Source organism: Camelus ferus, chromosome 4, assembly GCF_009834535.1.
Source record: "Camelus ferus isolate YT-003-E chromosome 4, BCGSAC_Cfer_1.0, whole genome shotgun sequence".
NCBI classification, from domain to species: Eukaryota; Metazoa; Chordata; class Mammalia; order Artiodactyla; family Camelidae; genus Camelus; species Camelus ferus.
In genome coordinates this window covers 50107350-50125351 of record NC_045699.1, presented here as the reverse complement: position 1 = coordinate 50125351, position 18002 = coordinate 50107350, and the positions used below count along the sequence as shown (strand labels likewise).

At 34.5% G+C, this 18002-nt stretch overlaps 1 protein-coding gene across 2 annotated transcripts in view; it reads right to left on the bottom strand.

Moving 5' to 3' along the window:
• The window catches only part of SMC2 (structural maintenance of chromosomes 2), a 46942-nt gene that overhangs the window by 9931 nt on the left and 19009 nt on the right, over window positions 1-18002 (bottom strand). For both annotated transcript variants that reach the window (XM_014559908.2, XM_032478100.1), the window contains 7 exons: window positions 17058-17262; window positions 15006-15141; window positions 12423-12547; window positions 8170-8363; window positions 6930-7073; window positions 3569-3763; window positions 1282-1482 (listed from right to left, as the gene is read on the bottom strand). In XM_014559908.2, the coding sequence (XP_014415394.1) occupies window positions 1282-1482; window positions 3569-3763; window positions 6930-7073; window positions 8170-8363; window positions 12423-12547; window positions 15006-15141; window positions 17058-17262 (1200 nt within the window). The remainder of the gene's footprint in view (window positions 1-1281; window positions 1483-3568; window positions 3764-6929; window positions 7074-8169; window positions 8364-12422; window positions 12548-15005; window positions 15142-17057; window positions 17263-18002) is intronic.

Sequence of the window (18002 nt, the reverse complement as noted above, 5' to 3'; positions counted from 1 at the left end):
AGTAAAAGTAAACAAGTGTATGATGTTAAGTAGCTCAAATTCAGACGGAAGATTTCCCTTCCACAAATATGCCGTATATTGCGAAGTTTTAATGGAGAGGAATATTTCATAGATTACAGTGCGTTACTAGCCTGTTTGGTATCTAACATAATAAAGATACTTATTTTTTGAAACTGTCATTGACATGAGTTAAACCCATTACCACTAAATTTCTTAAAAGTGACTGAGCTCATAAGAACCATCACTTTTACAGAGCTCTCATTAACTCTGCTATGCAAATTCAAACAATTTACAGAAGTAAAGGAAAAATCACCCAGACTGCTATTTACTATGGAGCCAACAAGACTAGAAACTGCTTTCCCCTTTGGGTTTTCTAGGGACATGGCAGACTGTGAAAGGTAGGGGAGATGGATAACATTATTAAGTAACTGAAAGCATTAAAACAGAAGACACTGCTGGATTTATGGATCTGTAAAACAGCGTTTATGTATATAACAGTTTTAGTCATTACTTATGCAGAGGTTCCAGCCTACACTAGAATCAACGGAAGATAGCAGTTAGGGGTGATTGGTGAGGAAGCAGACAGCAGGATACAGGTGTCCCCACTTTTCAACACACCACTTTGCTTTTCTAAGAAAAGGTAAAAACCGAGAATAGCATTCAGCATGTGTTTTGCAGTGAGGCCTTGCAGAAGCAGTGCACAGCCGGAGCACCGAGTGGCACCATCAAGCTCCTTTACTGGGAAGGACACCGAGCATCTCAGCATCAAGCTGTCAGAGGTTTGCACTGGGTCTATGAGCAACTGTGCTTTACCTCAGGTTATTGTATGCATCTGTGAGCAAGGTGTATACCTTCCGGCGCACCATTTTGGTGGAAGAAAGGTTTCACAGGGATGCCTCAATTTTGGGTGGTGGGGGAAACCTGTACCCTATTTTTTAAAACCTTTCAAAAAGGCAAGTGAAAGAAATGATAGCAATGTGAGGACTTAACATGATCAAAAAGTGTTTTTATTTACACCAAGAATAAGAAAAGAGTAGATCATTTTTATGACTAAGGCTAAGGCCAGTGGAAAAGTCATTCAAGGCATAACAGATTAATTAACTGATGATGCAAAAAGAATGCAACAGGAAATAACTGAAACGGGAGAAAAGGAAAATCCAAAGAAAACAAGTATCAAGAGCGTCAAGCAAAAGACTGACTAATCACTGCCTCAGGGGCCACATAAAGCCGTCAGCGCTACTCTGCCATGCTCTAAAATGAGCTGACAGTCATAGGACTTACCCGCTCTTCAGCTTCTGTCAGTACATTCATAGCTCTCATGTTGACATTTCTTCCTAGTTTCTCCTTCATTTCTTGCAACTTCTGAAGTCTCTGACCAGCTTCTTTTGGGTTGTTAGTTTTGAAATCATAGGCGCTATTGGGTTGCCCAAAGAGGTGTTTCTCGGCATTAATCCAGTCGTAATCTTTCAGCATTCTGGACACCTAGCCACATACAATGATGATAAAAAAAATTATTGCTTACAAGCTTATATTTACAAACTAGTTTCTTATATATAAAATAGGTAAACAAGGTCTATTTAGCACAGGGAACTATATATTCAATACCTTGCAATAGCCTATAATGAAAAAGCATATGAAAAGGAATATATATAATTGAATCACTATGCTTACACCAGAAACTAACACAAATTGTAAACCAACTCGAATCAATAAAATAACTAAAAAAGTGAACAAAAAAACAAGAGCCAGTTTCTTAAATATTTAGTAACTTTAAACCAAACATTTTGGAGAAAAATCCCATGATGACTTATTTGAAAAAAATGAGGTTCATGGTTGACAGAGAATCTGTAATAAGTATGAATATTTTTACCTGGAGAATATGACTATATAGAAAAAGATCTTCCTATTACTTAAGCAGTAGAATAAGAGCCAACTTAGAGAAATAGTTACAAAATGTAATTATATACAATACATCTTCACTGTAATGAAATCAGTCAGGTGAGGTTCCGGAATTTACCAAATTCCATCTGTTGCTTCAAAAAACAACTTGTGAAAGTTAAAAGCCTTATAGGCACACTTAGGTCATAGATTTAGGAAAATCATGGAAGCCTAATCCTAACTGTTAATTCTTCTTGAAATTATAATCTAAGTAAACAACTGTCCTAAATATTGACTCTATCTTCCTGCCACCCTCTTTTGACAAGGCATAGTAAAATACTACTTTATAAAATATAACCAATTAAAAATTTTTAATTATAGTGCTGAAAGACGACTTTCTTCTATTAGAATTGTTTAAGGATTAGAGTCTACCAGTCAGAACCAACCTTATCAATCATCCTTATTAATTATGTGGGTACAGTCTCACCACTAGACTCCAAAGTAAAATGACCACTTCTAGTCTCTCTTCCCTGCTGACCTGTGAGCTCTATGCAGGCATTCTGTGTTCATGTTACTCATTCTTCTATCTTTCATGCCTGGCACAGTATGCAGTAAATACCTGATAAGCTACACATTTCAAAGAATCCTTGACTTTTCAGCAGTTCCACTTGCAAGTTCCTCTTTCTGTCCCCTTCCCTTAACTGTAAACAAAGGCTAGTAAATACCTATCTAGCATTTTCAATTATCAAAAAACTATTAACAGTGATATTAGCATTGGTAACGGTTCAGTGAATCCACTAATACCAGGCTACAAGGCTAACGGGAAATCAATACTAAAATAGTAGGATATTATGATGTGGCCATAAAAAAATTGTTTTTTAAATCAAGTAATGAAACTGAACAGGTACTCATGGGCTCTTTGAGAGGGTGGGAAACTGTTTTGTATGTTCTGATCTTTTTGAAGTTAAATTCCTTGTACTTTTATGATGCTAAAAAAGACTTAAAAGGCACTAAACTGTTATACAGCAGTAGGAAAACATGACTGGTGAATTATCAAAACCAGATAAATGTAGCCTCTTAACCAAGCAATGAATTTCTGCAAAACCACGTATTCTCTTTAAGTACTTAAGGCACTGTGATACAAGAAGGAAGAAACTTTGAGACCAAAGAGTAAGTGACCAAAACACTGTGGGATAACCTCAGGAAGATAACTGCTTAGCAAAACATCAGATTTCAAATGAGGCTGCAAAAACTGACTATACTGATCTTCAGAAGGACATCCTAAAAGCAGTTAAGTCCTTATTTTAGAAGTTGCCTGTGTCTATTTCTCTGTGAATTCTTTCAATTCAATCTGAAATAAGGAAAAGAATGTATAGTATTACTACTAATATATTAGTAATTAGTTCTATGCACATTCAGGGATAAAAACCAGTCATTTCCAGGGGAGACCACTAAATATTTGGTAAAAACATCTTGGAGATGGGAATAACACCTAAAATTAAATTTAAAAACAAAACATTTTTGCTATTTGGTGATTGCAAGAGGCAGTTAACATAGTTGTAAGCCTCAAAATTATATTACACAGTAGTTCTGCCATTTATATGAAATTCTTCATGTAGCAGTTTACTGGAGTATTTCAACAACACAGGCCAAAATTTGAGTAAGGGTAAAAATGAACAACACAACTTGCCTTGGCAGCAGCATCTTCAGCTTCCCGTTTGTGCTTGCTGATGTTGTGGTCCAGTTCCTTAATTTTAAGCTGAGAATCATTGTTTTGCTCCTTATGCTTTGCCACTTCTGCATATTTAGTTTTAACTATGTTATCCTGGGCTGTTATCACTTCTTTTTGCTTGGTCACTTCTTCTTGAGCTTTATTTACTGACTCCTGAAACAAATAATTAGAAGACAATACATAGCAAGGTGTAAGAGAGAGACATTTTTAGTTTTCTAACAGTCTTCTGGGAAAGACGGCAATGTGATTACAGGTAGATGGTCACCCAACTCTCTATATTTTATGTCCCCATTAAAATGACTAGTGAATTTACACATAAGAGGAAACTGGTAATACTCCTAGAAAAAAAAAAAAGAAATGGGATGCAGTGTTCATGCTGGAAGCAAAGTTTCTGCAAGATGCAGTGTACCTGGGGTCAGCTGTGGAGGGGGCACTACTGAAATCTGACCTCAGATTGAGGTCTCTCAGAAAAGTGGCATTTTGGGGTAGTTAACAAGAAGATAGTCTGACAGACTCGCAAATGGCGTTTATCAGGAGGGGCAAAGAACAGGGGTGGGAGTAGAGTGGGCTGGGATGTGCTCCTTTCCCTCCTAGAGATGTTAAGACTTTACCTGTGGCAATGGAAGGTCAGAGTGGTTCTAGCACATGTGTCAAAATAGAGATATGGAAGAAGAAGAAATTTTTTTGAAGAAACGTATCTGTGGCACAAAGAAAAACCACTTTCTCTAACGTTTTACAATCCCCTACTTTCCAAGGCTGAAGTTATTTCAACCTTCAAAGTATTAATTACAGCTAGGATTTAGTTTACCAACTGTCCCCTCTCCCCTGCTCCCTAAACCTTGTTGCTAGATCTTAAAAGTCGTCCTCGTACAGGTACAGTCAAACTCACACAAAAGTCTAAAAACAAAAAACCTAGCTCCACTCATTTTGGTAGGGGGAAAACAAAGAAGTAGAACAGCCTGCTAAAAGACTCTGAGGAAGAAGAGCTCTCTGTTCGTGTAAATACCAGTATAAATTTAGGAATTTTTTAGGCATGCTTATTAGAAAACATAATTTTGAGCAATACACAGTATTTGATAATATAGTTAAGTTACTGAATGTGCCATAAGTGCTTTAATATCCTTGTAATGTTTGTGTCACTAAAGATCTTTTGCAGAAGGAAGATAAACCACAACATTCACATACAAAACCCAAAACCAGAACCCATGACAAAATGTGTTTATGAAGATTCTCTCATGCCTGGAGGTTGAAGACTGCATTGCAGGTGTGACTGTTTTAATTTTTCACAATGGTAGGGGGTAAAAAAAGGAAATCCATCACTTAAGATTGAGCAAAAGTCAAATTTCAGTTTTGTCTGAACCTAATTTAGCGGGCAATTTCTCTTCTTAGCTCCCTGAGAGTGTCCTTAGGTACTCTTCTATCAGCAAAGGGGAACAATTTAGAATGTAGAGCCTGAACTAACAACCTTTAAAAACTAAGTGGTCCATTTTATAGTTTTCCACAAGGAGAAATAGATATGCCCTTTAAAGATAAAATCAAAACATATACTTATTTCTACATTTAGACCAAGGAAGGAGTGGCTTATCTTACTTCCATATTTCTCTTTAGACATAAACATCTAATTTTTAAAAATTCCACAACATGATGTCTATGAAAGATAGTAGAAAACAGAGGAACAAGATGAAAAATAATGATTAAAAAAAAATCGGAAGGAAACTAAAAATATTTTAAAAAACTAAAATTTACTTTGAAGGCAGAAAAGAAACCTTAGAAAATATATCAGCGACACAAAGCCGAGAAGCACTTTGATCCCTTATCTTCAAAAAAATAGTTCAAAGGTTGTTATTCTGCTATTGATTTGATAAATAATGTGTTAAAAACAAAAAACGTGAATGTAACCACAAACAGAATCAAGACACAAGAACTACCTTCTAAAATACTGCATGCTACAACAATTAAAACTAAAACAACCATCTCCAAGGAAAAAGGGGAAATGAAGAAACAGATAACAAAAGGCCAAAGCACACTTTACTACCGGGCAGGTAAATGGATGGAACACCCCCTGTTAAAGCTATTTACATTTTAGTGAACATGAAGATCAATGATACACTACTTACAAAAACACTACACAGAAACATGACAGAAAACTTAAGAAATCAAAGTTGTATCAAAAAACAAAAGTAGTTACACTTTGTACAGCATGGTCACAATAGTTAATAACACTACTGCATATCCGAAAGTTGCTAAGAGTACAACTTAAAAAGTCCTCATCACAAGAAAAAAAATTTTGTAACTATGTATGGTGACAGTGTTAAGTAGACTTATTGTGATCATTTCCCAATATATACAAATACTGAATCATTACATTGTACACCTGAAGCAAACATTATGCCAATTACACCTCAATTTAAAAAAATAGGAGTAGAAATAATATGAAACAAAACAGAATTCAAGGTCAAAATCATAGAAAAGGTCAAGATCTAATAAAGACATATCACAACATTAATTTGCAGGTGACAGAATGTCTTCATAACATGTGAAAGCCAAGCCCTTCAGCCCCAAGTGCACCCTTTACTGCCTGCTTCTGAGATGGGAACAGTTCTCCCTCGCCAGGTGCATCACTAAAGGCTGCTGCAGGGACACTAAAAGGAAGGGGCTTTATTTCTCGGTTCTGATGTGCCTTTATTAAAGGCAAGCTTATCACGTACAGGGGCTAGTAGCTTACACGGCTTTCCTAGCAGAGGGGACTTCGCAGCATTTTTTGCAGGCTGGGCATCTCCCCGTGGCCAGGTCCCCCTGGCATCTCAGAAAGCTATTTTCCAGCAAGTGCCCCCATGCAGCACTCTCCTACGTGTGGCTTCCCCAGCACTCCACCAACTCCACCACCAGTGGGCCACAGTTACACAAAGACATAACTAGGTCTGTTCCCAGCCCTGCAGGCAGAATGGGATCCTTTCCAGACCTGTTCCTTCCATGGATGCCTCTCCCTCAGCCCTACGGGTAATGACCGTGCCGTCTACCTGCTGTTGTTACATTCTTTAGAGTTTTCTTTACTTCTTAGCAATCCTGCATCATTCTAAACTCCTGTATAGCTAATCACTTTTTATTTAAACTTTAGTCAAATTACTGTGCAGTTTTTGACTTCTGAGTAGAACTGGACTAAAACAATTAGTAATATTATTTCAGAACTCTTTCTGGGTTGGTAAATCATCATTTTGACTCCCATTGTGACAAGAGGGAAGAGATGGAGACCTCTAAAGTCAAGTATCTTCAGGAGATTAACATTTGTAATTTTTCCAATATGGTAAGTAAATCTTACCTTATTTTTAGCCACCTCAGCTGCCATTACTGCAATCTGACCTTCATAGGATTTGATAGCTTCATTTACAGCTTCAAGCTGTTGCTCACAGGATGCATGCTCTCTCTTGAGCTCTTCCAACTCCAGGGTGATAGCTTCAACTTCCTACAAGAAATACAGCATCTGGGCATTCAACCATTTGTTAACTACTAAAAAATAAAAATATACATATCAACAAAATCAGTAAGATTCTCAAGCAAGTTAAGACCTACAGCTTCTTCAGCTACCAAAAATATGTAAGCTATTTCTGAAGGGGAAAGGGAATTAATTTTAATATATTAAAAAAATGATGACAAATGTACATACAGTTTTTATGAGTTCAAAGAACTTTGTATAAACTATGTCCTTTATTCTTCTATTCCTACAGGGAAAAACAATATGGAATTCTACATAATAGATAAATTAACAGAGGTAAAGCCTGTTTAAAATTATTCAGTAACAAAAACATTAGTTTCTCGATTTTCTTCTTTCCTCTATAGCCTTCAGTTTTTTAGAAAATACTTTGTGCAGTTATTTAATGACAGAATCATAAGGTGGGTTAAAAAAAAATACAGAAGATTTAAATGAAATTTTACAGAATAGATTGAGCACACAGCATTTGTAGACAGAAAAACACAGGTTTAAATTCCAGCCTTTGCACTATCCAAAAGATCAGACATCACCAGTCCACAATCAAACAGCAATTTATAAACATAACATGCTTTGTCCCACATCATTCTTTCACAGCGTACATTCACACAGATGATCAGCAAACAGAAATGTCAAGAGTGAATCTCTGGTTAAGCCACAGGTGTCACATGATAGGAGCTTTGGTCCACTCTTGAATGAAGCGTTTACCAAAAGGCAGCTTTGCTCCTTCTCCAAAATTAGCAAACCAATACAACCCTTACTCAAAATTATATGACACTCAATTACAGGGTTTTAGAGTAGAATATATTTTAATTTGACTCATAACAATTCATAATTTATCTCCTAAAGAAGCACATCTCACTTTTGGATTTGGTGATAAATTTTGATGCTGTACATTAGAAATTGACACAACATTGTAAAGTGACTACATTTCAATAAAAATATATATACAATAAATGAATGAGTGAACGAATTCTGATGAATAAAGCCAAGGCCAACCAATGGTGTTTGTTCTGCTACCTTCATTCTATGTTAATGTTAAAAGATAAGTTCCATTTCAAAAAAAAATTACCTGTTGTTTTTCTTTCATTTTCTTGCTAGAAGCATCTGCTTTAGTTTTGGCGCAATCTAGTTTTTTCTGAGCATCCTTCAGTTCTCTCTCTCTTTCAGCTTCTGCATTTTTCATTTTATTCTCCAATACTTCATATTTTTCCTCTGCTTTTTTTTGAATTTCTTTGGTGTTTTTTAAGGTCTCCTCACTTCCCTCTGCATCATAAAGTGGGCAAATATGCCTAAATGAGGTCTTCCAACTATTAACAGTTACAGATAATGGCTAACAAATTCAACTTTTAACAGAAGAAAAGGTATGGGAAGTTAGAGGCAAGAGTTTAAAAAAAGTTAACTGTTTTAACCTTATTTTAGAAATGGTATGTTGAAACACAGATCATGCCTAAGAGCCATAGTTGAATTATCTAAAAATCTGTAAAGAAATTATTTCCAATCACTTGAAATTAAGTAACATAAACTTTACTTACAACTTAAGTTGTTTCAAAACTTTGTTTAAAGTAAATTATGTAAAAAGATAATCTGTGATCTTTTTAATATCCATATGCTTTCAAAAACCAGAACTGAGAATATAACTATGGTGTTTTTTTATTTTTTAAGTTACAAGAAAACTTACAATTAACTTCATAAGCAAGTTTACTTGCTTGTTACTTGCTCATTTATTCAAGGAACCTCTTATTAAAGTAGAAAAACACTGTAAGAGCATGTCTAGGATGAAGTTATAGCAAACATATTACTTTTAAATTTATAAATTAAAAAAATAAAAAAGTAAGATATGAGTATATTATGGTCACAACTGACATACACTTTTAAGTGTCAGGACCTACATACAAATATTGCCCTGAAAGCCATGACTACACAATTTCCTACACTACCTTTCATTGTAGAGTATCACTGCAAGAATCAAAAGAAATAAAAATACACTTTGACAGAAAGGAAACGGAAAATACAACATACCAAAACTTACCTTAGATGCAGCAAAATCAGTTCTAAAAGTGAAGCTCATAAAAATAAATGCCTACCTCAAGAAATAAAAATCTCAAATACACAACCTAACTTTATACCTTAAGGAACTAGAAAAAGAAAAAGCCCCAAGTTAGTAGAAGGAAGAAAATAAAAAAATCTGAATGGAAATAGACTAAAAACAAATAGAAAAAAAAAATCAATAAACTAAGAGCTGGTTCTTTATAAAACTGACACTTAGCTAGACCGAAGGAAAAGAGAGACTCAAAGTCAGAAATGAGAGATGTTACAACTGATACCACAGAAATACAAAGAACCACGGAAGTTTAGCATGAACAATTTTACACCAACAAATCACACAACCTAGAATAAATACATTCTCAGAAAGATACAACCTATCAAGACTGAATCAGGAGGAAGTAGAAAATGTGAAAAGATAGATTACTAGTAAGGAGATTTAATGCATAATCAAAAAATTCCCAACGAAGTCAAGGACTAGATGGCTTTACTGGTGAATTATAACATTCAAAGAATTAATACCAATCCTTCCTTCTCAAAGTCCTCCAAATAGTAGACAGGAAGGAAACTCTTCCACACTTTTTTTGTGAGGTCAGCATCACCCTGATGCCAAAACCAGAGGACACCACAAGAAAACATTACAGGCTATTATCCCTGATGAACATAAATGCAAAACTCAACAAAATACTAGCGAACTGAATTCAGTAATACATTAAAAGGATCACACACCATGACCAAGTGAGATTTATTCCAGAGATACAAGGATGGCTCAACATTGGCAAATCAGTCAACGTGGTATATACAACAGTAACAAATGAAAGAAAAAATCATGGATATCTAATAGCAGAAAAAGCATTTGAGAAAATTTAACATCTACTTATGATTTAAAACCTCACAATAAAGTGGGCAAAGAGAGAACATACCTCAACTTAATAATGGTTATACATGACGAGCTCACAGCTGACATCATAATCAACTGTGAAAAGCCCAGTTCTTCCTCTAAAATCAGGAAGAAGACAAGGATGCCCACTCTCACCACTTGTATTCAACATAGTACTGGAAGTCCTATAGTAATTAGGTAAGAAAAATAAATAAAAGGCATCCAAATTGGAAAAGAAGTAAAACTGTCACTTTTTGCAGATGACATTATATACAGAAAACCCTAAGGACTACATCAAAAAAAAAGTTAGAAATAATAAGCAAATTCAGCAGTCACAGGATACAAAATCAGTATACACAAAAATCTGTAGTGTTTCTATACACTAACAATCCCATTTAGTATCAAAAAAGAATAAAGTATCTAGGAATAAATGTAACCAAGGAGGTGAAAGACCTGTACAGTGAAAACTGTAACACACCGATTAAAGAAATTAAAGACAGAAATAAATGGAAAGATATTCCATGCTCATGGTTTGGAAGAATATTGTTAAAATGTCAATACTATCCAAAAGCAGTCTATAGATACAATTCAATTCTTATCAAAATTCCAATGGCATTTTTACAGAAACAGAACAATCCTACAATTTGTATATAACCACAACAGACCCTGAACAGCCAAAGCAATCTTGAAAAAGAACAAAGTTGGAGGTAACATACTCCCTGATTTTGAACTATATTACAAAGCTAGAGTAATCAAAACAGTATTTTTTTCAATATAAAAACATACACAGATCAATGGAACTATTGAGAACCCAGAAATAAACTCATGCATACATGGTCAATTAATTTATGACAGAGGAGTCAAGAACATATGATGGGGAAAGGACAGTTTCTTTAATAAATGGAGTGGGTAAACTGAACAGCCAAATGCAAAAGAATGAAACTGGACCATTATATAATATCATACACAAAAATTAACTAAAAATGGATTAAAGACTTAAATGTAAGACCTGCAACCATGAAACTACTATAAGAACACAGGTGGTACTCTACCTGACATTGGTTTTGATGTTTTGGATTTGTCACCAAAAGCAAAAATGAACAAGTGGGACTATATCAAACTAAAGAGCTTCTGCACAGCAAAGGAAACCATCAACAAAACGAAAAGGCAACCTACTGAATGGGAAAACATATTTGTACATCATATATCTGATAAGGAAGGGGTTAGTATCTAAAGTTTATAAGGAACTCATACAACTCAATTAAAAAAAAAAAAAGCAATCTAATCAAACAATAGGCAGAGGACCTGAATAGACAATTTCCACAGAAGACATAGCCAACAGGTACATGAAAAGATGCTCAACACTAATGCATTATCAAAACTACAGTGAGATATCACTGCCTGTTAGAATGACTGTTATTAAAGACAAGAAATAACAAGTGTTAGTAAGAATGTGGAGAAAGGGCACACTTGCACACTGTTGGTTGGATTGTAAATTGGTGCAGACACTACAAAAAACAGTATGGAGCATTCTCCTTCTGAGTATTTATCTGAAAAAACCAAAGACACTAATTTAAAAGATATCTGGACTCCCAAGTTCACTGCAGCATTATTTACAACAACCAAGACATAGAAACAACCTGTGTCCACTAATGGGTAAATGGAGAGAGAAACTGTGGTATATACATACAACAGAATTACTATTCAGCCATATAAAGGGAGGAAATCCTACCATTTGCAACATGGATGGATCTTGAGGTCATTATGCTAAGTGAACTTAAGTCAGACAGAGAAATACAAATACCATATGATCTCATTTATATATGGAATCTTAAATATCCTAGCTCACAGATACAAAGAAAAGATTTGTGCTTGTGGGAGGCAGAGGGTGGGAGAGGTAAATGAAATGGGTGAATTTTTAATTTTATAAGAGAAAAAAATGAATGAAAATATTAGTGGGGGAAATAGGTGTGTGGACACTGTCCTAAGTAACAAGACAAATTTCAAACTACCATATACACTTAAATTCTGATTAAAGGTATAAGACAGGTTCTTAAAATTAGGGATAGAGATAGCTATAAATTGAATTATACATTAAAAATTTCTGTATAGCAAAAATACTATGAACATAAAGCTAAAAGACAAGCTTATAAGTAAAAAGATATCTGAAATGCAGATAACCTATAAAAATCAGAACTCTATATATGAGAACAACAGAAACAAACCATGAGCAACCCAACAAAAAGGGGCACACAGATAGAAAATTATTACATATTGTTATTAATAAAAGTATTTAAAGTAATTAATTCAAATAAATATATAATAAACATGAGCTCTTCTGAATACCTAAAGTAAGGATGTCAGTAGAAACAGATTAGCATAGAACATTTTTATCTTACCAATGATCTTTTTAAGCGCATCTAATTCTTCTTGTTGCTTGTGATATGAGCTTTGCTGAAGCTTGGTTTGTAATAAATCTGCCTCCTCAGTTTTCATCTCCCACTGCTGTTTCAGTTGGCGATACCTGAGAAAAAAGAGTTTATAATAAATGACGAGTTTTTCTGATGGTTGACACATACACTTAAACAGGCTCTTCCCTGAAACAAACTCAGATATAAACAATGTAAGATGCTACTGGTTACAAGACTCTCTTAATGACTCTCACATTTCTGAGGCATCAATTAAACTCAAGTCTGATTTGGCCACTGAAGGTAAACAATTCTAAATGACTAAGACCAACAGTAACTATCCACAGAAATATTAATTTTAAAAAACACTAATATCCTTTGAATAAATAGGTTTTCTTAAAAATAATCCCTTCTGCTGATCCTTGTCAAAAAGAGAAACTCCACAAAAGCTAACCACCACAAAAATAAACAATACATAACAATTATATACAATTTCAAAAATTTGGTTATTAATCCCCATTTCCAAATGTTTAAAAAAAATAATGTTCCCCACACTTTGTAAAGAGACCGATAGTTTAAAATGGAACAATACCGAACAAACATTTGCAGTGCACTTTTCTTGCAAATCCTGTAATTCTCCCCAAGTCCTGGCCTCTTGAAGTTGTTTCTTTGGAAGGTATTTTGCTAATTCAGCTTCAGTGAAATTTTAAATTACAGTAAATTCATAAGGATGCTTGTTACTAGAAATTCATGTTTGAGGAAAAAGGAAGCAACTTATAAAACATAAATACTCCCTTAAGTATTCTTGCCTGAGACTGCTTGACAGTAATTAAAAACATAATTTTAACTTAGTCTCTATTTTCCTATTCATTTAAAAATGTCGAGTATAGAAATCTGAAAAAAGATATAAGCTATTTTCCTGATGTGGTGTATTAAAGAATTTAGTTGACCCTTTCACTCTCATTTTTCAAGATCTATTTCCTTTTCCTCAACCTCAGTACCACAATTAGTTTACGGGACAATTCTGCAGAATTAATAATCCAGTACGGCTCAACAAATTAACAGTTCCAAGCTAAGTAGGACTCCAAACTCACTGCCTTGACAGAGCTTCCACATAACAGACAAATCCTTCTGCATCTTTCTCACAGGAAAAGTTCATTTACTTTATGGTTAACTTATGTTAACGAAGGTAAAAGGCAGGCTTACCATGCATATAATGTTTAAAAGTGGGCATTTTAATGTAATTTTTATCTTGGAATGAACAGTTTGACCGATTGTAACTATCTTTTCCATATATACTGTGTCCCAAAAAATGTCTTGGTACCATTCTAAGCTTTCGTAGTTTTAGAAGATGAATGCCAAAAACTTACCCTCAAAAAAATTATTTCAAAGTTTTTGATTTTTTTTTTAAAACCTTTACTCAAAATTGTGAATTCTGAACAAAGTGTTTGATTTTGATTTAATCTCAGTTCCCATTTGCCATCTTGAGGGACTAGAAAAAATTACAATTAAACTCTCAAATGATGTACTTTGTAAGTTTGTGGCATTTATACTCCTGAAGCTTTTAAAGCAAGTAAGGACTCTTCTGGATAACCATGTGATGAGTTCTCTCATTCAGGTGTTTATTCAACAGTCGTCTTCTCAGTGAGGCTTTTCCTGACCACCCCAACTAAAATTTTAAAGCCTCTTTCCCTGGAGACTTCCTATCTCCTTTCCTATTTTAGTTTTTTCTTCTTAGAACTTAGCATTATCTAACATGGTTTACCAAATTAACTTTTTATATTGTCTGTTTCCCCAAATACATGTATGAAAACAAGATGATGGAAGAGATTTATCTGTCTGGTTCACTGCTGTCTGTATTCCCAGCTCCTAGAAGGGAACTTGGCAAAAAGGAGGCACTCAATAGTGAATAATGTTAAATGACAAAAAAAAAAAAACCAAAAAAACAGGTTACATTAAATAGAATGATCCCAGTTAAAAAAAAAAGCATACACAAATTTTGTGTCATACACAAACAGAAGTAATGTTTAAAAGAACACATACATACCTATATCCACACCCACACAAAAACACTAAGTAAACACTAATTTTAGTAGTGACTTTTGACATGTACTTGTTTAACTCCTCCACAGGCAACCTAATGATGTTCAACATCTACAGGACAGCCACAATGCTGCAAAACTTGGTGTAGATACCCGATCAATGCTATAATATGTTACATAATTTCAAATCAAAGACTCAATTATCCTCTGGTGTCAACCTCCAGAGTATCTATGGGTCTACCCACTAATCCCAGCAGAATGTTAACAGGGTCTATCTCAGCAGAAAAAGGGGGATATTCGGCTGATTTCTCTTCCTTCTTTTTAATTAGCTTTCCCTAATTTCTTAAAGACATTATTTTTATTTAAAAAAAACCTGATAAACAAGTTAGCAACTCACAATTGATTCAAATAAAATCAAGGACATTATGAAAAAAGCCATAAATATTTCTTTAAACAAAACTGTTTTTTTCTACCATGCAAATCTTTGATCAAAAAATTTTTTAAATACAGCTTCATCCAACCAAAGTCTTACTTTTCAGCAGTGTTTTTAAGACCTGCTAACTCCTCTTCTAGAGCCTGTAGCTCATTCTCCTTGATTCTCAGCTCATCTTGAACATCTTTGAGTTCTTGAAACTTGGTTAAAATAGAAGCTGCCTGGGATCGAGCACCTGACAGAGGCAAATGGAACATTAAGTTACCACATATTTAGTAAACAATAAAGTTTTCTAAGAGAATTATACTTGAAAAGACTCATGAAGCTACAGAACTCATTTCATCATATGAATCTTAGGATATACATACTTGATAACAGATACTTCTAAATAGATGCAGTGGGTTATGTTTTCAAAACAATCACTGCCTCTGCCTACTGGGCCCATCCCTACCAGGCCCGTTTTCCTCCCTGCTAATATCAGGCTTAGCCATGTGATTTCGTTTGGCCAATGAAACAGGGAATGTGCCTCTTCTGAAAGTAAACTTTAAGAGGCAGCACATAATTCACCATTTGTTTTCCCTTTCCCGTAAGAAAAGTATGTTCAAAAAAAGGACTTATTTCTCAGTCTGTCTGGGTCCCATAATGAGAATAACATGAAACAGAGACAAGTGACCTGCAGTTAATGTACTGTAATTGTGGAATAAACTCATAAGCCACTGAGAGCTGGGAGCTGTTATGTGGTCTAAACTCTTGATCTAGCGGAGTAAACTGGTTTCACCGTACATGTACCATGTCTGGCAGTAGGTGTTAACAGGCTGAGGTGTTATGTTGGCAAGAAAACTCTAGGCTTCATGGGAGTATGTGAAGGTCAATCAGCAATGCTATTATGAACACTCTGTTTATATGATACGGGGTTACATATTTGCCATCTCTTAAACAGGAATTTCAAGAATATCCAAATCAATGGAATCTAAAATGTTTCTTCTATTTTAGATATTTAAAAATATTTGTGCTCTGTATCTTCCAACTGCAGATACTAGTCATATTATACTATACACTTAGTAGAGTATACTGGGGAATTTGATACTTGATCATGGAATTCATTGTATTAGCTACTGTTTCCTTGGCCTAGGAAGAAATTAAGACACTTGATAATCTCAGGAGGCATCCAAATCTTGTGGTTTGGTTAAAAGCACATACTCTGAAATCAGACTATCTGAGTTCAAATTCTGAGCTTTGCCACTTACCAGCAAATTACTTACCCATTCTGTACCTCAGTCTATACAACTGTATACTGGAGATGATAGTAATGTCTACCTCATAGTTGCTATAAGGATTAAATAAGTTAATTATTCAAAGCCCTTAGAATAGGGCTTTATACAATGATAGAAATGTTCTATATCTACATTGTCCAATTACCCATTAAGCATTTGCGGTTACTGAGCCCTTGAAATATGACTAGTGCAGTTAAGGAAATTATTTTTAATTTTATTTAACTTTATCTTAATTAAATGTAAAGAGCCACATGTGGCTTGTAGCTACTGTCTTGGACAGTACAGTCTTACAACACTGCCCAGTACACAGTAAGTACTATTCAGTGTTTGTTACTTATTACAGTCACTTGACACAGATCTGAAACCTCAGTGTAGCAAATATCAAAACAAGAAGAATACTATCATCATCTAAAGAATTTCTTAAGGCACCATCTCAAGGGTAGATTTAATTTTGTATTTTACTTTTGACAGGAGCAGAGGCACATACACAAATTAGAAGTCAACATGTTTCCTGAAGGAGAAGTGGGTAGTGAAACTACAAATGTACTGAATAAAAAGACTTCATTTTCCAGTGACTAGAGTATCTTGATAGGGAAAAAAAGAGAAAATAAACAGGAATAGATTTACTTAAGATGAATAAAAAAGCTATAGTACTGATTACTAGACTATGAGATCCTTGAGGGCTGTAACATTGTATAATTTCTCAATTAATATTAAGTATTTGTCAAATAGTAGGTATTCAAAACAAAACTCAATCCTGAGGTTAGGAATAAAATACTAGATTAAGACATTCCAATCCCAGTATTTTCTGTTTAAAAAAAAGCCCCCATTTTATTTAACACACAATATCGTAAGAACAAAATAATATAAAACCTACCTCCACTCAATGTCCCATGAGGATCAAATACTTCACCTCCTAGAGTTACAGTTCTGGTCATTATCCTTTTATCAAAAGCTACTTTTTTTGCATTATCCATATTGTCACAAACTAACGTTGTTCCAAAGACAAATTCCATTGCTTTCTGAAGTTCTGGTTTGTATTCAACCAAGGAAAGAGCCACATGAACATTATTAGGGCCAACCTGTGGGAAAACAGATTTCATTATACATAATACTCCTTTCCTTTCAAATATTATTTTATAAAACAGTAAGAACTGCTATAATAGAAACTTAAAAAATACATGCCCAGCTTTTGAACTTTCTAAAGTACTATGGAAAATGTAATAGTTTTAGAAAAAAAAATCTCAAGTTTAAACATTGAAAAATGTTTAGCTAGAGTACCAGTCATAATGAGAGTTTCAATCAAGCAGAAGCTACTACCAAATTTCTAAATCCAAAATGGCCTATTTGAACACCCTGTTTTAATTAAAGAACAGCAACTGCTGGATCAACACAATTACATAAAATGTTTTATTTCAATTATTAATTTGGTTTTTCTAAAGTTAATTCTTTTTCATTCAAATTAAGCATGCTGGGGCAGCCACCTGCCAGTTATGGAAATAAAAACACCATAATTGAGAGAGTAAAAAAAGAATTTAAAAAATCCCCCAGTCCTTTATTTTGACCCAACCGTCTTTTTTCAACCTTTGTTTATAATGTCGATCTCTGCTCATACTTTTACAACAACTCGGCATCCTTTATAGAGCTTAACAGCAGGAGAAATCACAATGAAGGCAGCTCCATGTAACCTACATTCAGCAGTGTCCTCTGACATAGCTGTTACCATTAAATGGGTCTGGCTGAGGGATCTTGGTGGAAGTATTTTTGTTGTTACTTATAGCCCAATTCAATTTACTTCTAACACTGGGACTTGACCTAAGGT